Source organism: Tamandua tetradactyla, chromosome 6 (genome assembly GCF_023851605.1).
Source record: "Tamandua tetradactyla isolate mTamTet1 chromosome 6, mTamTet1.pri, whole genome shotgun sequence".
NCBI classification, from domain to species: domain Eukaryota; kingdom Metazoa; phylum Chordata; class Mammalia; order Pilosa; family Myrmecophagidae; genus Tamandua; species Tamandua tetradactyla.
Window position 1 is genome coordinate 41,156,142 of NC_135332.1, and position 21,779 is coordinate 41,177,920.

Sequence of the window (21,779 nt, forward strand, 5' to 3'; positions counted from 1 at the left end):
ATAAAATACAGTATCATCTTTTAATGCTGGTAAAATAGCAGCAGGGCATGGCCTGTTTTTTTAAATCCATATTCCCCTCTCTTTTTAAGAGGATGGAATAGAAGGACGTAAGTAGAAAAAATGTATCCAGTTCTCAGTGTCATTAGAGGGTACCATAGTTTTCTATTACATTTCCCCCTTTTCAATTCATATGTGAACTTTCTTATTTATTAAAAAAAAAAAAGTGAAGGAACCCACTAGTTTTATTATTTTATCATATCAAGAAACAAAGCCATCCAAATAGCCATAGAGTAATAGTCATGTTAAATAGTTATTATAAGGCCAAAGTAATCAAAGTGTAAGATGCTATTCTTGTGTTTGAACCAGAAGTTAATCTTCTAACAAAAGTTGTGTTTTACAGCCAATTTCTAATCCCAGATCGCCTTTCTACCTATTTTGAACTGGAATACAAACAATGCAACTGTTAGCTCAACTGCAAAGTCAAAAAGGTGATTTAAGGCCAAAAAGCTTGTTTCAATATTTGTAGTGGTTATCAATGTGGATAGCAGAGTTGACTGAACAGAAGCAGCTGTACTTAATAACTTCATGGTATCTACCTGGAAAAAAAAGTTACAGGCTTCCTAATGTTCTTTTGTCAATTTGGGTGGCCATATGGACATGAACATGATTTCACCTATACTCACGTGCTGGTTTGGGTTTTGTCTTATCAACTCAAAAATCTGTTTTATATCTCTCTTATTTTCTTCCCATTGTTTTCCTAGTGTACAAACCGATAAATGGTAATAGAGAAAATAGGTAGAGGCCTTAGACTATAAATTTAGATACCATCAGTGGCCACAGCTCTCTAGACTTCTGTTACAGATTTTAGATTACTCCTCAGAGGTATCAAGAGAAGAGAAAAAGTGCTTTATTGTCTTTTCCAGTACCATGGACAAATGCCCCAAAGCAAACAAACCAACCTAGTCAGTTTATGGCTGCTTCTGAGTGTAAATGTTAATTTCCAAGTAATGGTGAATAAAGCATAGCATTTCAAAACTTTTCTAGAAACAACTAGTTATGATAGAAATTCTCATCTGAGAGCTTAATAAGTCAGTCTTATTTGTTCAAATATTCAGAGAAGCCACCTATTTGTGATCCATATGAGTTACTTTAATAGTTACTTCAAGATAGTCCATGGCACTATATAAAAAGTAAGATCATAAACATTAAAGCCAAAGGCAGAATGCCTGTATGTGGTTCACAAATTCAATTTAAATTATTTATTCTCACTGATTGTTAACCATATTATACAGAATACAGTAATAAAATATATCATCAAATTAATCTTCACATAGAAAATCTGATTGTTGCCGTTAAAATATAGCATTTAGAACTTTTACTTAAAAATACAAATTTTATGAAAATTCCAAGAAATTTTGAGAATAGGAATTATAAAAGTCAATGCTAAAAAAATTCTACTTTCAGATAATGTGTATCTTAAAAATGTCATGAAAAATATATTCTTTACTCTGAAAACAATGCCAGGAAAGAATACCTGAGTTCCTCTAAAACCACTAGTTCCAGCTATCCAATTGCTGTTTTGGTAACAAGAAAAACAAATTAACAATTTAATACTGCAATTACCTGCCAATTAGGATAGAATAAATGTTGTAGCATACACATTAGATTGAACATCACTTATATAATTTTTATAACACAGTGTTCTTTCTCTCCTTTAATCTTTTGACAAACTGGACTACATGCTTAAATCTTATAATATTCTAAAAACACTTGGAAACATTTTTCTTAACTTCTAGCCCTGCAAGTCCTAGATTCTAATGCCTTTATCAGTAGGCATTGTAACCAAATGAAATCAATGTTTCATGACTTTAATAGTTAATAGGACTTAATATATTTGAAGGTGTGATGAAGTGGCTCCATCTTTCCATTTGTTTATATGGTCTGAAATCACAATTCTGCACAGTGGGCATGTTTTTTCTCTGTTAAACCATAAGGTAATGCACTCTTCACAAAATATATGCTGCAAGGGAATTAAGAACTAGATTTTATATTTGATAAACATTTTAAATTCATCACAGCACAGCAAATCATACACTTTAAAGTTGAAAGGGGTTTAAGAGCACAAATCCCCTTATCCTTTTATTTGAAAAAAAAAAAAAAAAACAGAAGTATGAAATTTAAGAACACAAATAAATGGGTCAGAATAGAGCCAATACCATTACTGTTCTTTTGACCTTCTATAATTGTTTAATAAAATACAAGTGATCCCTAGATGACAGCTTTAAGATAAAGTATGATGAGTTAACAGCTCACTGAAGTCTTTCAGAGTAACTGCATAAAATACAGGAAAGGGTCTTAACAATTAGTAACAAATGCTGGTATTCTAAGACTAGTATTGAATTATAAAAGTAGTCTTTTTCAGTCACTTTGGCATCCTGTCTGCCAGTTAAATTATTTTCCCCTTTCATACATTTCTCTGCATAAAAACCATTAGAACGTAAGGAACAAGATTTAGCCAATCTACCAAACCCCTAATGATGAATAAGAAATTACTAACATGTATCCTGAGTGCTATCTTCCACTAAGCACTGTAGGTTTTTTTTTTTTACTTATAATTAACATAAATGTGACTTCTGCAAGTTACAAAGAAAAAATATTATAGATATTTAGATTGCTTAAAAATATAATTACCTGACAAATGAGAAGAATTGGCTTCTGAAATTCAGCTTGACATATTGAACAAATATCATACACATCTGAACACTGTCTCTTGCTGGCAGGAACTCCATAGCTCTATGAAGATAAGTTATATTCATCTATGAATTTCCTTGCTGTTACATAGGTGATGCTGTACTTCTCAAATGTCCCTGGAACTGAGCATCTGAAAACTTTCCCAAAGGATACAAACATTTAAGCTGAGCTGACTGAACCATATGTGCACAATCGTGTGTTAAAGGATTGCAAGAGGCAAAATCCTTAAAATAATACATATTGGGATCTTAGAAGATTATTAGTGTCACTGGATTCCCAAACAACAGTACTTCAAAATCAACACAACTCACTAAAGAGACTAAGCAATATGAAACACAATTAAATAATATAAAACCTATATTCATGCATTATCTGACCCACTACTGCCAATTAGAGCCCCCCTATTTACCTATGGCAGTGGTCCTGAGCTGAATGTAACTCGTGTGAAAACTTACTTTAAAAATACAGACTTTTGTGTTCTATACTGGAGATTGAGTCAGTAGGTTTAGACATACTGGGATGGGATCCAGGAATCTGTTTTATTAAAGGCACTCCAGCCAAGTTCAATGTGAAGAAGATTTGGGGACCACTAATCAGTGTCTTGCTACTAAATCTAACAATTTTAATTATCATCCCTAATTATTACCAAAGTTAGTGCACTTAGTACTAGGAAAGAAATAAAATTTTACAAAGGAACTTTAATTGCAAAATCTCATTTAGGTAGAGGAATGTATTTCTGGACTGTCAAAACTAACATTCTTGTCTGGCATTTTGGAGACTACTTCCAGGTCTCATTATGTGATTGCCATTTCTCTGGTAAAGTTAAGGAATACATATATTTATGTACATCTAGGTTATTCTCCAATAATAAAATTTCAAGGGACATGATTTTTAGTAGAGTGTTTTTCATATACATGACAAATTATGGTGAAAGCAATTTCATAAAAGCTGAATAGTGAATTATAAGAGATACACAATGTTACCATTTGTGGGTTAGAAAAAGAAAAGGCATAAAGTTCATGGCTGGATTTTTAAGGGAATATTTATAAACCCTTAAGAATGTTAAGTAATTTAAATGGGCAAGAGGCACATTCAAATACATAAAGAATGCAACAAGTAGCAGGTGGCTGTTAATGTACAATTCAAGAACCTAATCACCAAAATAAAACTTCTAAATCATTATCATAGCTCCAAAGGCCAAAGTACTAGAAAAGTAAAAGAAGATCTTCTAATTATGAAAACTATACTTCTAAAACTGGTAGATGAAAGATTTTTATAATGAAGAAAGGCAAAGGTGTTTTTCCTTAATTGATAAAAATTACTCACTGGTCGCGTAAAAAATATTTGCAAAACCTGTCTGAAAGTTCTCAGATGTCCAAGAAGATCCAAAAGCTGAAAGAGGGGATAAAGAAGAGACAATGTATCAATTCAGAGAGTTCTATCAAAGATCAAAGCTGAATAATAAAAATTCTGATATTTACTTAGCTAATTACATACCATGGCATTTTGTTCTAAACATATTTAAAGCTCAGTAACTGAATATTTTACGTATAGACTTAAACCACCGCTTAACCATGCTGAAGTTCACTGAGTATGCAGAGTTATAATTTTAAGACAAATATAAACTTAAATTATGTCAAAGACCAACAGGAGACAAAAGCAATTTTACCTCAGTCAAATGTTTTAATATATTTAGATTTTAAAATTTTATAGCATGATTATTAAGTTGAGGGGAACAGGCATAGAGAAAAACAGGACAAGATAATCCTCTAGTTTGAGAACAGTATAACAAATGTTACTGTTGAAGATGGGCACGTTCAATCCACTTGTTTCCCCCCTCAGGTCTTCCATGCCTTGTGGAGGTCCTCATCCCATGCCAATAAAAACAAAACTACTGGGGCGGGGGGGGGGGGGGGTGCAAGGGTAGTTCAGTGGTAGAATTCTCACCTGCCATGTGGGAGACATGGGTTCAATTCGTGGCCTATACACTACCGCCCCACCTCCCCCCCCCCCCCAAAAAAAAATTCAACAAATGGTGCTGCAATAATCAGATAGTCACATGGAAAAAAGAATGAAATGTGACCCCTACCATACAAAAAAAATAAAAACAAAACAAGATATATATATTTCCATTCCCTATTTCTAAATAGATAAAGAATGTGCTATTCATTCAAACTAATGATAGGAAAATAAACTAAAATAGTTTTTTAAATAATAATAGTATGTAAAAGCTGTAATCATCTCTATATGAATGATTATACAATGACAAGAAGATTTATAACATTACCTACTTTTAGTATGAGGTAGAATAAAGCCAGCAATATCCCAAGACTCCATCCAGTTACATTTCCAAACTTCCCATAGCTTATAAGGTAACGAAACCAAACTGGTATGGGAACAAAAGTTCGGTAATACTGACATAATTCTTCTAAAAGCATATACCAGTAACCCTAAAAAAGGAAGAAACAAAAAAACAACAGAGTACCCAAACCAATTATACTTATAGCACAAATATTTCATATTGAACTGAGGTCATCATGAGTATATAGCTCAAGAACACAAATAAGTATAATATTTAACCTGATAAATGATTTATGAGTGATAACCTCAATTTGGTTCTCACATATAACTGTCACTGAATGGTTTGCTTTCAAAGAATTTCCCCCAAAGAATAATAGTGAAAATGTTTTATGTATAGTACAAGTAAAATTTATTTATATATGAATGTTTTTTGCTGATTACAAAACTTTGTATTAAAGTTTTTGAGTATGGGAAGCCACTGAATAAATGCATAGAGTCAGTTGATAATGCACTGGAGAACAGAAGTATAAATCCAAATAAGGTTTTGTTATATATGATGTAGGGACTGAATTTTAGATTATTCTGAAACAAATATAATTTGATTTTCTGAAAAGATTAATATTTAGTTCTAAGTCTTTAAGCAACTGGTTGCCAGTCTGAAATAACGGAGATAATTAAAAGTAGGTTATTTAGCAAAGTGAAAAATGACAAAAGGAGGAGTCATTTAAATCAATACTTAAAGAGCATTAATGCGGCTTGCTAACATTGTTCCAATAAAACATAAATTCGTTTCTTACCTTGGATTTAAAAGGCATGAGGAAAGGCGGCACCAATAAGACAAGGCATTTTAAGCCCATGAAGAAGAATTTCAGAATGAAGTCTGTAATTCCAACTATCCAAAGTATTGCCCAGAAATTCGAATTGTCCAAAGTAGGATTTAAAAAAACTAAGCTACCAAGAGAAAAAAATTCAAAAATTACAAGAGCAATGTACAAAGGTAAAATATAAATGAGGGTCTTAAAATTGCTACCAGATGTTTTAATTTGGAATATTAAAAATATGATTTGAGCAAGATAATGTCAATTCAATGAAATGGAATTCATTGCTTATTTTAAGGAGACCTTTTAATATGTTTGTGTTTCTCACATCTTTCCTCCATAGAGTAAAGAAAAAAACAGTCTCTTAGCTTGTCATACTTGTCACCTTTTAGCCTGAATATTTAAAAAATGTACTAATGCTAGACATCTGCCATTCTCAGTCAACTAACTCTAATCAGAATTCTGATCCTTCCTTACTACTGAATTGTTCCTGCCAAGATGAACAACCCCTTCCCCAGTTGCTAAATTTAAAAGTCCTTTTTCTTTTCCCATCTTTCCTCAATGAAATATTTTATTTTTAGACTTCTGACACCACACTTTCCCAGTTGTTCTCCTCTATCACCGATGGTTCCTTCTTAGTCTATTTTGCTGCTCCTTCTCTGACCTGTCTCTCAATTGTGGGCATGTCCAGTCCTGGGCCTCTTTTGTACCTATACTACTTTTTTTTTGTAATTGAAAAATAACATACATACAAGAAAGCAATAAATTTCAAAGCACACGACAACAATTAGTTGTAGAACAGATTTAAGAGTTTTCTACCTACACTTTGTTTTTCTGGTTAGTCTTGTCCAGTCCTATGATTTTTAATTATCCTAATCATAAGCTGCTTATACCAAAATTTATAGCCCTAACCTCTTGCCCTGAGTTCGTAGCCACTGTCTTAAAGCTTCTATTTGGCCTCTCAAATGTGTTCAAAGCAAAATTATTTCTTTTTCCCTCAATACCAATTCCTTCCCTATTCTTTCCCATCCCAGCAAATGGCACCACTCTCCAGCCAGTTGCTCAGACCAAAAACCCAGAGGTCATCCTTAATTCTTCCCTACCTCCAAACTACATCCCAAATTTGTCCACATCTCTCCAAACTTTTCTGGCATTTTTTTGGCATGGGCAGGCAACCGGAAATCAAACCCAGGTCTCCAGCATGGCAGGCAAGAACTCTGCCTGCTGAGCCACTATGGCCCATCCTCCAAATTCTTCTGAAATGATAACTAATAGGTATATGATTAAAGCCGAAAATTCAGAACCTGACATGGAAAGTAAACATGGAAAATGTTTATAGTGGCTCTCTATAAACATTTTAAAAAACTAAATAAACAACCAGAACAATCTAATGGTACTTAATAAATATTATATAAACTAAAATTCAAGAGTCAAAATTAAATATTTATTGAGTACCTGTTATGTTTCAAGGTACCAGGTATATAAATCAGGATAAAATACTTAGTTCTCAATCTTGCAAGGAGACAGAAGAGTAATGAACTATAATACAGTAAATATACATAAAGATGCATGCAAAGTTATATATGATTATATAAAAAACATGATAGTGTACTTGGACTCTAATTACCTGTAATAGAGTGACTGAGAATGAAAGGCATAATATAAAAGAACAGAAGATCCTGCTAAGAATACCAGTAACCAAGCACACTGAATCTTTGAGCACCTTTCCTGAAAAATAAAGTTTTATAACTTGTTACTTCAAATTAAGCCAGAATTTTAAATATCACTACAGTGTTTAATGACTAGTTAACTTAGAATATTTTTCTAGATTAATTAGAATCAACCTTAAATACAGAACATCTGTTAAATTGTATATGTCACTTTTATGAATATTTAGTGAACAAAACAGAACTTTTTTATATTTAAACAAATTTCAAAAATACAAGTTTCTTTACTGTATTAAAAACATATGTTTTTGAAGAAGCCAAGTCTTATACAAGCTGACACAGACGACCTACCAAATGCAAACTTTATTTCTGCACTTTCTTGTTTGAGCCTGTCTCCAAAACAATTTCAAAAATGCATTAAGATTTAAAAGTATAATTTTAGGGCGGGCCGCGGTGGCTCAGCGGGCAAGAGTGCTTGCCTGCCGTGCCGGAGGACCCCGGTTCGATTCCCGGCCCCAGCCCATGTAAAAAACAAACAAACAAACAAAATATAATAAAAAACAAGAAAATGTTTAAAAAAAAAAATGTTTCCCTTTCTTCCTCCCTTCCTTCCTTCCATCCTTCCTTCCTTTTCTGTCTTTCCTTCCTTTAAAAAAAAAAAAAAAAAAAAAAAAAAAAAAAAGTATAATTTTAAAAAATAAAAGATAAATCAGTAAGTATTTAATAAGATAATATGTTTTCAATCTCACTTTTAAAGTCAAAACTTTTAATTACTAGTTTAACTTAAAGTTTCTAATTTTAAAACCTGAACTAAATTCCTATAGTTTGACAGGTTCTGACTAAAAATTTCCAGGTCAGAATATAAGACCATCTAAACAGATAAAGCCCTTTACAGTTGCCTTAAAGTGAAATTTTATAAGCATTCTATTTTTCCAAATAATTTATATGAACAGAACTCTCAAAATTTATGTTATGGAAAAACTTCTTGGGTTTAATTTTATTTAAGAGAGACTTAACCAGTTCAACATTCCTATATAAATGATATACTTAATTATTTTAAATCCTACATTGCAACAGCTAAAGGTTTTGATGATTATATTACTTAGTATGGTCAGTAAAACAGGAAGGTACTTGCAAATGTAGACCAAACAAATATATTCTAAACCTTTGAATCCTGTCTAGTTTTTCTTTCTCTATCGAAACCAAACATACAAAGAAAATAAGTGGAAGTAATTCAACGTGAGAACAGATCATTTAATCCAGGTCATTTAGATGACAAAATTTAATATATCATGAATGTTATAATTTATTTAAATTTCTCAAGTAAACTGTCTTATTCCTATTTCTCTCAAAAGTGGATATGTAATCCTAAGAAATACTTAATAATTTTTTAGTTGCTTGTTATACTTACTCTGAGGAAAACCTGATTTACAATGCTTTTGTTTGCATACATAAAAGTTGTTAGCAGCCCAATTCCAAGAGAAATTCCTGTTAGAAAATAAGTTCCAGTTAATTGAAAGGAAGAAAAAGGAATATATATGCTAACAATATGAATTAAAATGAAACATACAATTTTAAAAGATAACAAAATAAGAAAGTGAAGTGCATAGGTTAGATTACCAATAAATAAAATTAACAAATTTAGCAATTAAACACATCAGCGTTTTATTATGTCCTACCTGTTATATGTTGCATAACAAGTTTGACTCCCAGAATCAAAATATATGGAAGACTTTTTTGCAACCACTTGAAGAGATAGCAGAATTCTGAAAAGGAGCTGCTACCATGTTCTCCAGACTCCGTGCCAGTATCTTCTGGCTGCCTTGCTTCACTGTGTGAGTGACTCCGCAAGCAGTTATGTATACATCCACGCGTACAGCTATGGACTCCTGACCTTACATTTTTGGAGCTTGGATTTTCAGCACATTCTTTAGGTATGGAGTTTATCTGGATATGTACATCTCCAGAATGAAGACAAGAACCTTCGGTCAATCTTGTATGGGCACATAGTGAGGCTGAGGCATCCTCACTGCCCACAGTTCCTGGAGGACTGTGCAGGTGGCTACAGCTGGCTTGCATGGCCCCTGAATACTTTGTCTGATCCAAATTTATTTGCTTCAGGGCTCTGTCTCCTAAAAAATCAAAGAGCAAAAAACATTCTAAGTACAGGCAGTGTACTGCTCATTAGGTATCCATGTTTAGAAATGTTTAGAATCCATGTTTAGAAATGTTTAGAAAACATTGTAAGTACAGGCAGTGTACTGCTCACTAGACACCCTTTATTCATGAATCACAGTAGATGAATTATTTTCAGATTACCTATCACTTGTTTACTAGACGCCTCCCATCTTCCTAATGCCAAGACTCTGCTGCCCTATATAAATTATCTTTTATAGAACGGCTGCTACTACAAAAAAACTGGATGCCTCTAGTTCCTATGACGGTGGAAAGCAGAAAAATCGTCATATAAGTATGGGTTCCCTGTAGATGTTAATAATAGGAATACTAGCATTTATACTTGAATACTTCGGTACATTCACTCTATCCAATAGGAGAAGTTTAATCTCTGACGTAGATTCGACATCGAAGAGGTTTCATAAGGAAGAGTCAGTATATTTTAATGCTTAAAAATGCTAGGAAGCAAGTAACACTTTTTTTTTTTTAAAGAAACAGTAAGTCTTAATGCCTTAAATTAAGTACCATCATGTATAACTAATAGACAAGCATTTCACTTACTTGGCCTAAAATTTGTAGTTTTATGGTGAAACAACTTTGCCAAGGCTAAATAAAATTTCCCATAGTTAACGATGCCATCGAGAGAATTACATTTTCCCCCTTTAAAAAAATGCTGCTTAAATACCTTTAAGATAGGAATACTTGGGAGCCATCATGTAATTGCCAGATGACTTTAGTTTGAATAAGGACAGCTGCATCGGCTGCCAATTTAAAATGCCACAACACTGTCAGCAAAGGGGACTCTGACTAGGAAAGATCTAGTGTAGGCCTATCTAGTCGTCGACAAAGATGAGGATGCCAGGATCTGAATCGCAGCTGACTAAACGCCGAGATTATTCTAGACTTCGGTGCTTTTCTGTAGGAGAAAACTGGTGTTAACGTCAGGGCAATTTCTGTGTCATTCTTTTATTCCTAGGTTTGAGTATTTTTGCGGTCATCGTTTGGCGGTTTGACTTTTAATGCCTTTCGGGACGCTCAGACCTCTGAAAACTGACGTCTGGTTGCGATAATTTGTGTCTTTTCCATATGTAAAAACGGAGAACCCTCCAACTCCTCTCAATACACAGACAGGAAAGGGGAGAAAAAGAGAAAGAAGAAAAATAAACGCAGACAACTCTCGGAATTCCCAAGGACAAGGTTCCCACCCACGTCCGAGCCTCAGGTGCCTCGGTTCTCCTCTGCAGACCCCCCCTTCTCAGCGTCCCTCGCCGCCGCCGCCGCCCGCCTTCCCCAAACCTGACCTCTCATGACAGTAAGCCGACCGAGGTCTCGGCAGCGGCGGCGGGAACAGCGGGAGACACCGCCACAATCCCTTCGGCCAAGGCCATCATCCTCGAGCCCCACCGCCAGCAGCTTCAGCCCGGCCCGGCGGGGGCGCGCGCGCTCCCCGGACGTCCTCACGCGCCGTCCCACCTCCGCGCGCCGCGTCCTCGTCCCCGCGCACCGCGTCCCGGGCCGTGACGGGTCTACCCGAAGGACGCGAGGCCGCCCGAGGTCGCAGGCTGGGGGTCGGTCGCGGAGAAGAGGAGCCGAGCTCCGGGAGAGGCCCCTAGGGAGAGGCCCCTAGGCGTATGCATTAAAAAGTAAACTGCTGTCACGTATGTGCGTTTCTGTGTGTCATTCACCACACGCCTCAGTCTCCAGTGTGAGGGTTAAAATGTTCTGGCTCCTGGGACCTGCCCACGGTGGGGCCTGAAATCGAGACCGTTGTACCGCCGCGGCTCAGGAGGCTGCCTGGCCCCCTGGCCTGGCTTCGGGACCCCTAGTCAACCAGAGTTCATAAAGCCACGTTGGCTAGGGGTCGGCGCGTCTCTGAGGGGGCGGGGCTGGGCGGGCAAAGAGCGTTAGGGTTTCCGGGTTCGGGTTTCACGAGCTTGACACCTGGTTGGCTGGGAGGTTTTAACTGAACTGCGATTTCGTTACAATCCTGAAATTGTGCCTTGTGAGCTGGGCCCTACAGAAACCTGAGATCAGAAGCAAAGAGGAGGCGGTAGAGAATTTGGGGTGGGAGTAGAGGTAGAAGTTAGATTTTAAAATCCCTGACTTGTGTAGAGTATAGGAAACTCTGTACTATCTTTGCACTACTTCTGTAAATTTAAAGCTGTTCTACCATTAAAAGTTTAAGAAAAAAAGCCTGCCTTTTTGAGCCCTTGCCTAAGTATATTTTAAATGGTGCTAGATATATTCTATGCAACTGTTTTTTAAGCTAACCAGGTTGTGGTATTTGTCATATAGCAAGCTAAAACATGTGAATAGGCCCCTTTCAGACTTATTCACGTGACTAACTCACGTGACTTGCTTTGGCTGTTGGGAGTTGTAAAGGTAATAGAGGATTGAAAAATGCTTGCAGATTAGCACTTGCCCTCGCAGACAACCCTTTCAGCACTATGTGAAGACATCAGGACTTACCTTCTAGAAAACGAGGGATCACTTGGAGAGACCCCACCTGTCACAACCATCTCAGCCTTTCTAGTTGAGACCACAAACATAAATGTAAGGTCATCTGAGACCATCCATCCCCATCCAAGCTGGCTCAAACCGGAAGAACCAGCCAGTCACACTCACAGAATCACAGGAAATAATAAATATTTTCTTTCAAGCTCTAACTTGGGGATGGTTTATTTCGTAACAGAAGTTAACTGATACCCAACCTCAGCTAGTTCCATCCCCCTACCCCTTATTATTGACAGCCCCTTCCAACATGAAAAAGTTAGAATGGCCATAGCCCAAATAACCCTGAAGAGTGGGAGAAAGATCAAAGGTGATGGTGGAGTTATAGAAAGACGGTCAGGTTTAACAAATGAGTATGATTGTTGAATCATTATATAGATATTTCTTTTAGTCTCCAGTATCTTAAAGCAGCTAGAAGTAAAAACCTAAAATAGGAGAATTGAAACCCATACCAAACTCTGAAATCTGTTCTACAACTAATTGTTGTGCTGTGCTTTTAAATATGGTAAAATTTAAATATATATTTATATTAAAATATACATAAAATATATATTATTTAAATGTTATTTTTAACAAAAAAGTTTATTGTGATGATAAAGTATTTATTCCTTCTAGTCTCCAATGTTATGGAACAGCTAGAAGGAAAAATCTGAGATGATGGTAGCCCATGACAAACTCTGGCTTGTGTCCTGTAACTATTTGCTGAAGAGTACTTTGAGAACTACTGTTTTTTTCTTTCTTTGCTTTCTGTATATGTTATACTATACAATAGAGTTTTTTTAATTAATTAAAGAAAAAAAAGAAATTAACACAACATTTAGAAATCATTCCATTCTACATATGCAATCAGTAATTCTTAACATCATCACATAGATGCATGAAAATCATTTCTTAGTGCATTTGCATCGATTTAGGAAAAGAACTAGCAAAACAACGGAAAAAGATATAGGATGTTAATAAAGAGAAAAAATAAAAATAATAATAATAGTAAAAAAAAAAAGACACAAACAAACAGACAAAAAAAAAAAAACCTATAGCTCAGATGCAGCTTCATTCAGTGTTTTAACATGATTACTTTACAATTAGGTATTATTGTGTTGTCCATTTTTGAGTTTTTGTATCTAGTCCTGTTGCACAGTATGCATCCCTTCAGCTCCAATTACCCATTATCTTACCCTGTTTCTAAGTCCTGTTGGTCTCTGTTACCAATGACATATTCCAAGTTTATTCTCGAATGTCGATTCACATCAGTGGGACCATACAGTATTTGTCCTTTAGTTTTTGGCTAGACTCACTCAGTATAATGTTCTCTAGGTCCATCCATGTTATTACATGCTTCATAAGTTTATTCTGTCTTAAAGCTGCATAATATTCCATCGTATGTATATACCACAGTTTGTTTAGCCACTCGTCTGTTGATGGACATTTTGGCTGTTTCCATCTCTTTGCAATTGTAAGTAACGCTGCTATAAACATTGGTGTGCAAATGTCTGTCTGTGTCTTTGCCCTTAAGTCCTTTGAGTAGATACCTAGCAATGGTATTGCTGGGTCGTATGGCAATTCTATATTCAGTTTTTTGAGGAACCGCCAAACTGCCTTCCACAGTGGTTGCACCATTTGACATTCCCACCAACAGTGGATAAGTGTGCCTCTTTCTCCGCATCCTCTCCAGCACTTGTCATTTTCTGTTTTGTTGATAATGGCCATTCTGGTGGGTGTGAGATGATATCTCATTGTGGTTTTGATTTGCATTTCTCTAATGGCCAGGGACATTGAGCATCTCTTCATGTGCCTTTTGGCCATTTGTATTTCCTCTTCTGAGAGGTGTCTGTTCAAGTCTTTTTCCCATTTTGTAATTGGGTTGGCTGTCTTTTTGTTGTTGAGATGAACAATCTCTTTATAAATTCTGGATACTAGACCTTTATCTGATATGTTGTTTCCAAATATTGTCTCCCATTGTGTAGGCTGTCTTTCTACTTTCTTGATGAAGTTCTTTGATGCACAAAAGTGTTTAATTTTGAGGAGCTCCCATTTATTTATTTCTTTCTTCAGTGCTCTTGCTTTAGGTTTAAGGTCCATAAAACCGCCTCCAATTGTAAGTTTCATAAGATATCTCCCTACATTTTCCTCTAACTGTTTTATGGTCTTAGACCTAATGTTTAGATCTTTGATCCATTTTGAGTTAACTTTTGTATAGGGTGTGAGATACGGGTCTTCTTTCATTCTTTTGCATATGGATATCCAGTTCTCTAGGCACCATTTATTGAAGAGACTGTTCTGTCCCAGGTGAGTTGGCTTGACTGCCTTATCAAAGATCAAATGTCCATAGATGAGAGGGTCTATATCTGAGCACTCTATTCGATTCCATTGGTCGATATATCTATCTTTATGCCAATACCATGCTGTTTTGACCACTGTGGCTTCATAATATGCCTTAAAGTCCGGCAGCGTGAGACCTCCAGCTTCATTTTTTTCCTCAAGATACTTTTAGCAATTCGGGGCACCCTGCCCTTCCAGATAAATTTGCTTATTGGTTTTTCTATTTCTGAAAAATGAGTTGATGGGATTTTGATTGGTATTGCATTGAATCTGTAAATCAATTTAGGTAGGATTGACATCTTAACTATATTTAGTCCTCCAATCCATGAACACGGTATGCCCTTCCATCTATTTAGGTCTTCTGTGATTTCTTTTAACAGTTTTTTGTACTTTTCTTTATATATGTTTTTTGTCTCTTTAGGTAAATTTATTCCTAGGTATTTTATTCTTTTAGTTGCAATTGTAAATGGGATTCGTTTCTTGATTTCCCCCTCAGCTTGTTCATTGCTAGTGTATAGAAATGCTACAGATTTTTGAATGTTGATCTTGTAACCTGCTACTTTGCTGTACTCATTTATTAGCTCTAGTAGTTTTGTTGTGGATTTTTCCGAGTTTTCGACATAGTATCATATCATCTGCAAACAGTGATAGTTTTACTTCTTCCTTTCCAATTTTGATACCTTGCATTTCTTTTTCTTGTCTAATTGCTCTGGCTAGAACCTCCAACACGATGTTGAATCATAGTAGTGATAATGGACATCCTTGTCTTGTTCTTGATCTTGGGAAAGTTTTCAATTTTTCCCCATTGAGGATGATATTAGCTGTGGGTTTTTCATATATTCCCTCTATCATTTTAAGGAAGTTCCCTTGTATTCCTATCCTTTGAAGTGTTTTCAACAGGAAAGGATGTTGAATCTTTTCAAATGCCTTCTCTGCATCAATTGAGATGATCATGTGATTTTTCTGCTTTGATTTGTTGATATGGTGTATTACATTAATTGATTTTCTTATGTTGAGCCATCCTTACATACCTGGGATGAATCCTACTTGGTCATGATGTATAATTCTTTTAATGTGTTGTTGGATTCGATTTGCTAGAATTTTGTTGAGGATTTTTGCATTTATATTCATTAGAGAGATTGGTCTGTAGTTTTCTTTTTTTTGTAATATCTTTGCCTGGTTTTGGTATGAGGGTGATGTTGGCTTCATAGAATGAATTAGGTAGTTTTCCCTCCACTTGGATTTTTTTGAAGAGTTTGAGGAGAGTTGGTACTAATTCTTTCTGGAATGTTTGATAAAATTCACATGTGAAGCCGTCTGGTCCTGGACTTTTCTTTTTAGGAAGCTTTTGAATGACTGATTCAGTTTCTTTACTTGTGATTGGTTTATTGAGGTCATCTATGTCTTCTTGAGTCAAAGTTGGTTGTTCATGTCTTTCCAGGAACCCGTCCATTTCATCTAAATTGTTGTATTTATTAGCGTAAAGTTGTTCATAGTATCCTGTTATTACCTCCTTTTATTTCTGTGAGTTCAGTGGTTATGTCTCCTCTTCCATTCCTGATCTTATTTATTTGCATGCTCTCTCTTCTTCTTTTTGTCAATCTTGTTGATTTTCTCATAGAACCAACTTCTGGCCTTATTGATTTTCTCTATTGTTTTCATGTTTTCAATTTCATTTATTTCTGCTCTAATCTTTGTTATTTCTTTCCTTTTGCTTGCTTTGGGATTAGTTTGCTGTTCTTTCTCCAGTTCTTCCAGGTGGACAGTTAATTCCTGCATTTTTGCCATTTCTTCTTTTCTGATATAAGCATTTAGGGCAATAAATTTCCCTCTTAGCACTGCCTTTGCTGCGTCCCATAAGTTTTGACATGTTGTGTTTTCGTTTTCATTTGCCTCGAGGTATTTGCTAATTTCTCTAGCAATTTCTTCATTGACCCAGTCGTTGTTTAAGAGTGTGTTGCTGAGCCTCCATGTATTTGTGAATTTTCTGGCACTCGGCCTATTATTGATTTCCAACTTCATTCCTTTATGATCCGAGAAAGTGTTGTGTATGATTTCAATCTTTTTAAATTTGTTAAGACTTGCTTTGTGACCCAGCATATTGTCTATCTTTGAGAATGATCCATGAGCACTTGAGAAAAAGGTGTATCCTGCTGTTGTGGGATATAATGTCCTATAAATGTCTGTTAAGTCTAGCTCATTTATAGTAATATTCAGGTTCTCTATTTCTTTATTGATCCTCTGTCTAGATGTTCTGTCCATTGATGAGAGTAGTGAATTGAAGTCTCCAACTATTATGGTATATGTGTCTATTTCCCTTTTCAGTGTTTGTAGTGTATTCCTCACATATTTTGGGGCATTCTGGTTCGGTGCATAAATATTTATGATTGTTATGTCTTCTTGTTTAATTGTTCCTTTTATTAGTAGATAGTGTCCTTCTTTGTCTCTTTTAACTGTTTTACATTTGAAGTCTAATTTGTTGGATATTAGTATAGCCACTCCTGCTCTTTTCTGGTTGTTATTTGCATGAAATATCTTTTCCCAACCTTTCACTTTCAACCTATGTTTATCTTTGGGTCTAAGATGTGTTTCTTGTTGACAGCATATAGAAGGATCCTGTTTTTTAATCCATTCTGCCAGTCTATGTCTTTTGATTGGGGAATTCAGCCCATTAACATTTAGTGTTATTACTGTTTGGATAATATTTTCCTCTACCATTTTGCCTTTTGTATTATATATATCATATCTGATTTTCCTTCTTTGTACACTCTTCTCCATACCTCTCTCTTCTGTTTTTTTGTATCTGACTCTAGTGCTCCCTTTAGTATTTCTTGCAGAGCTGGTCTCTTGGTCACAAATTCTCTCAGTGACTTTTTGTCTGAGAATGTTTTAATTTCTCCCTCATTTTTGAAGAACAATTTTGCTGGATATAGGAGTCTTGGTTGGCAGTTATTGTCTTCTAGTAATTTAAATATATCATCCCACTGTCTCCTAGCTTCCATGATTTCTGCTGAGAAATCTACACATAGTCTTATTGGGTTTCCCTTGTGACAGATTGTTTTTCTCTTGCTGCTTTCAAGATCCTCTCTTTCTCTTTGACCTCTGACATTCTAACTAGTAAGTGTCTTGGAGAACGCCTATTTGGGTCTATTCTCTTTGGGGTGCGCTGCACTTCTTGGATCTGTAATTTTAGGCCTTTCATAAGAGTTGGGAAATTTTCAGTGATAATTTCTTCCATTAGTTTTTCTCCTCCTTTTCCCTTCTCTTCTCCTTCTGGGACACCCACAACACGTATATTTGTGTGCTCCATATTGTCATTCAGTTCCCTGATCCCCTGTTCAAATTTTTCCATTCTTTTCCCTATAGTTTCTGTTTCTTTTTGGAATTCAGATGTTCCATCCTCCAATTCACTAATTCTAGCTTCTGTCTCTTTAAATCTACCATTGTAGGTATCCATTGTTTTTTCCATCTTTTCTACTTTGTCCTTCACTCCCATAAGTTCTGTGGTTTGTTTTTTCAGATTTTCTATTTCTTCTTTATGTTCAGCCCATGTCTTCTTCATGTCCTCCCTCAATTTATTGATTTGGTTTTTGAAGAGGTTTTCCATTTCTGTTCGTATATTCAGCATTAGTTGTTTCAGCTCCTGTATCTCATTTGAGCTATTGGTTTGTTCCTTTGACTGGGCCATATTTTCAATTTTCTGAGCGTGATCCGTTATCTTCTGCTGGCGTCTGGGCATTTAATCAGATTTCTCTGGGTGTAAGACCCCACAGGTTGAAAGATTTTTCTGTGAAATCTCTGGGGTCTGTTTTTCTTATCCTGCCCAGTAGGTGGCGCTCGTGGCACTCATCTGTCTGCAGGTCCCACCAGTAAAAGATGCTGTGGCTCCTTTAACTTTGGAAAACTCTCGCTGTGGGGGGGGTCGCCAACCGAAGTGGCTTGGGGGAGTGCCAATCCGAATCTCACAGTCGGCCCGGGGATCTGCGCGCAGGGAGGGTCACCGGCCTCCGCGGCTTGGATAAGCGCCTGTCCAAATTTCCCAGCCGGCCCGGGGCGCCAAGCGTGGCGGGGGGGCGCCAGACGCTGCGGCTTGGGTGAGTGTCTATCCACTGTTCCCAGCCGGACTGGGAAGCCACGTGTTTGGAAGGGACCCCGGTCGCTGTTCTCCGCAGCTTGGGGATCTCCGATCCAATTCTCCCAGCTGGTCCGGGGGGCCGTGCGTGGGCGGGGGGCGCCAGCCGCCGTGGCCCAAGGGGACCGCCTGTCCAATTCTCCCAGCCGGCCTGGGAAGGAGGGAGGGAGGAACTCCGGCCGCCTGCCGCCCTGGCCCAGGGAAGCCCGCGCCCTTCGGCGATCTCACCAGAGCGGGTTCTCCCAGCCAGTCAGCCGTTCCAGAATGGGGTACGCTGTCTTCTTGGGTCTCTGTCGTGGCTTCGGGAGCTGTTCTGTATCGTTTCTACTTCTCTAGTCGCTGTTCTGGAGGAGGAACTAAGACCCACGCGTCTTACTAAGCCGCCATCTTCTCCGGACTGTCCTACAATAGAGTTTTTAAAAAAGTTAACTGATATCCTGTCTGACCAATTAGATGTGGGGTGGATAAAAGAAAAGGTCTAAAATGAATCCCATTTGTTTAGCATGGGTGGGTGGATGAGTTAATAATGGAAAGTTAGAAATATTAGAATAAGTAAGTAATCAGTATTAGCAAATAGATAAGGAAAAATTTTCTTTTAAAGATCAAGTTTGGTCTTTAAATTCAGCTTTGGAAATACTACATCTTAGAGTTCCTGGCACAATAGGTGATGCTAACCAATGGGCAGTTTGACATAAGGATCTGGAGATAAAAAATTACAGTGAAATTTTGGAGTAAAAGCTGTGGTTTTTGACTGATGTTGCCCATTTGTCATTTATTCTTGAAACTTTTGTGTAGATTCCTTGGGATTTTATGCTTAGATAATGATATTGTCTATGAATAGAAACAGCTTTATTTCTTCTTTTCCAATTTGTAGCCCTTTTATTTCTTTTTTTTGTTCTATTGTACTGGCTAAAACTGCCAGTACTATGATGAATAAAAGTTGTGATTTTATGGGGAAAACATTCAGTGTTTGACCACTAAGTATGTTGACTTTAATTTTTTCTACAGATGTCATCTATCAGGTTAATAAGTTCCTTTCTATTACTAGTTTGCTGAAGTTTTTTTTTTCTTTTTCACACACATACAGTCCATGCATGGTGTACAATCAGTGGCTTACAATATCAGCACATAGTTATGTATTCATCACAATGATCATTTTTAGAACATTTGCATCACTCCAGAAAAAGAAAAAGACCCAAGGTTTTCACAGTCACATTGTAAAAGTATAGTGTTACACAATTGTCTTCAAGAATCAAGGCTACTTTTACGATGTAACTGTGCTATTGTGAAAACTTTGTGTCTGATGTTCCTTTTATCCTGGGAATGGACAGGTGAGTAAAAAGAAATATGGATTAAAAAAATAAATAATAGGGGGGACAAAGGGTGAAATAAATTGGGTAGATAGAAATACTAGTGGTCAATGAGAGGGAGGGGTATGGGGTATGGTGTGTATGAGTTTATTCTTTTTTCTTTTTACTTCTTTATCTGGAGTGATGCAAATGTTTGAAAAAACAATCAGGGTGATGAATACACAACTATGTGATAATATTGTGAGTCATTAATTGTACACCATGTATAGAATGTATGTGTCTGAAGATTTTTCAATAAGAATACTTTAAAAATTAAAAAACAACAACAACAACAATCAAGGCTAGTGGAAGCAGCGCAACAGTTTTAGGTACTTCCCTCCAACCTCTCCAATACACAATAAACTAAAAAGGGATATCTACATATGCATAAGAATAATCTCCAGGATAACCTCTCAACTCTGAAATTTCTCAGGCACTGAAACTTTGTCTCATTTCTCTCTTGCCCCTTTTGGTCAAGAAGGCTTTCTCAATCCCATGCTGTTGAATCCCAGTGAATCCAGGGAGTTCTCTCCCACGTTGTGGGGGGGTGGATTTACACCCCTGGGGTCATGTCCCACGTAGGGGTAGGACAGTGAGTGCACCTGCCAAATTGGCTTAGAGAGGCCACATCTGTTGCTGAGAATGTGCATGAGGAGTTCTTTGCTCCCTCTGGAACTGAGATAAGGGATCTACACTGGGAGTACAGGATGGCTCTGTGCCAAGCTGGTGAGGGGTTGGGGAGGAGCCAGTCAGGATGCCAGGAGATCCTAATATTTTTAAGTAGCCTTGCCCCTGATTGGATGTTAACACTGTTACTAAAGATCTTTGACTGTTTCCTGGAACTTTGAGAAAGAGGTTTCTGCTACTTCTTGCTGGTCATTCAAAGCTTCTCTGTAAGGATGAAGCCTTAAAGTATCACACTAGCATCTTGATTGGGGTAGGACCGTCTTCCTCATTTTGGAAAGAAAAGTTTCTCTGGCTATAAAATTCTTATTTGACAATTGTTTTCTTTCAGCACATTTTGGTTTGCTAAAGCTGCTGGAATGTAATATAACAGAAATAGATTTGCTTTTACAAAGAGGATTTATTAGGTTACAAATTTGTAGTTCTAAGGCCATGAAAGTGTCCAAATAAAGGCATCAAGAAGAAGATACATTCTCGGATGAAAGACAGCTGGCATCCAGGGTTCCTCTGTCATACGGGAAGGCACATGGCAATGTCTGCTCGTTCTTCTCTCCCAACTTCTGTTCTCAAAATGGCTCTCAGCTCCTGTGGGTCTTTCTTGCTTCTCCCTGGGGTGTTTTCTTTCTTAACTCCTCTTGGTTCCCTTTCACAAAGGGCTGCAGGAAAGGATTAAGACCCACCTTGAACGGGCAGAGCCATATCTTCATGGAAACAACCTAATCAAAGGTCCCACCAATAATAGTTCTGCACCCACAAGATTGGATTAAAAGAGCATGGCTTTTCTGAGGGTGCATAACAGTTTCAAACCAGCACAAGCACAAGCACTTTAAATATTTTTTCCCATTGCCTTCTTGCCTCCTTGGTTTCTAATGAGAAATTGGCATCTAATCTTATTGGGGCTTCATTGTAAATAACACATTGCTTTTCTCTTGTAGCTTTCAAATTCTCCTTTACCTTGGCATTTGACAATTTAACTACAATGTGGCTTAGTGTAGGTCTATCCTGTTTGGGGCTTGTTGGAACTCTTGAATGTATATGCACAGCTTTCATTAAATTTGGGAAGTGTCCAGCT

The 21,779-nt window shown here is 36.8% G+C and overlaps 2 protein-coding genes across 5 annotated transcripts in view; one reads left to right on the forward strand and one right to left on the reverse strand.

Moving 5' to 3' along the window:
• The window catches only part of RPS6KB1 (ribosomal protein S6 kinase B1), a 115,367-nt gene that overhangs the window by 64,628 nt on the left and 28,960 nt on the right, over positions 1 to 21,779 (forward strand). Inside the window, exon 15 of one of the 3 annotated variants that reach the window (XM_077164981.1) lies at positions 2,843 to 4,620. The exons of the other annotated variants lie outside the window; for them this stretch is intronic. Within the exon in view, the coding sequence (XP_077021096.1) occupies positions 2,843 to 2,846 (4 nt within the window). The 3' untranslated portion in view covers positions 2,847 to 4,620. Of the gene's footprint in view, positions 1 to 2,842; positions 4,621 to 21,779 lie in introns of those variants that run through there. 3 annotated transcript variants of the gene reach the window in all.
• On the reverse strand, positions 1,232 to 11,170 carry RNFT1 (ring finger protein, transmembrane 1). 2 transcript variants are annotated; one of them, XM_077164988.1, is made up of 9 exons: positions 11,014 to 11,170; positions 9,217 to 9,669; positions 8,949 to 9,025; positions 7,498 to 7,598; positions 5,850 to 6,003; positions 5,043 to 5,201; positions 4,078 to 4,143; positions 2,692 to 2,793; positions 1,232 to 2,020 (listed from the first exon to the last, which is right to left on the reverse strand). In XM_077164988.1, exons 1-9 carry the CDS (start codon positions 11,018 to 11,020, stop codon positions 1,886 to 1,888), a joined length of 1,254 nt encoding a protein of 417 aa, XP_077021103.1. In that variant the 5' UTR covers positions 11,021 to 11,170; the 3' UTR covers positions 1,232 to 1,885. The 2 variants fall into 2 exon arrangements, with proteins under 2 accessions (XP_077021103.1, XP_077021104.1); XM_077164989.1 differs by lacking the exon at positions 11,014 to 11,170 and having other exon boundaries at positions 9,217 to 9,648.

Excerpts from the sequence above, each read along its gene's own strand:
- RNFT1 (XM_077164988.1), bottom strand. Across the intron at positions 7,599-8,948 it reads TAAATCAGGTTTTCCTCAGA|GAAAGGTGCTCAAAGATTCA; the intron begins GTAAGTATAACA and ends TTTATTTTTCAG. Across the intron at positions 2,021-2,691 it reads CAATTCTTCTCATTTGTCAG|CATATATTTTGTGAAGAGTG; the intron begins GTAATTATATTT and ends ATTCCCTTGCAG.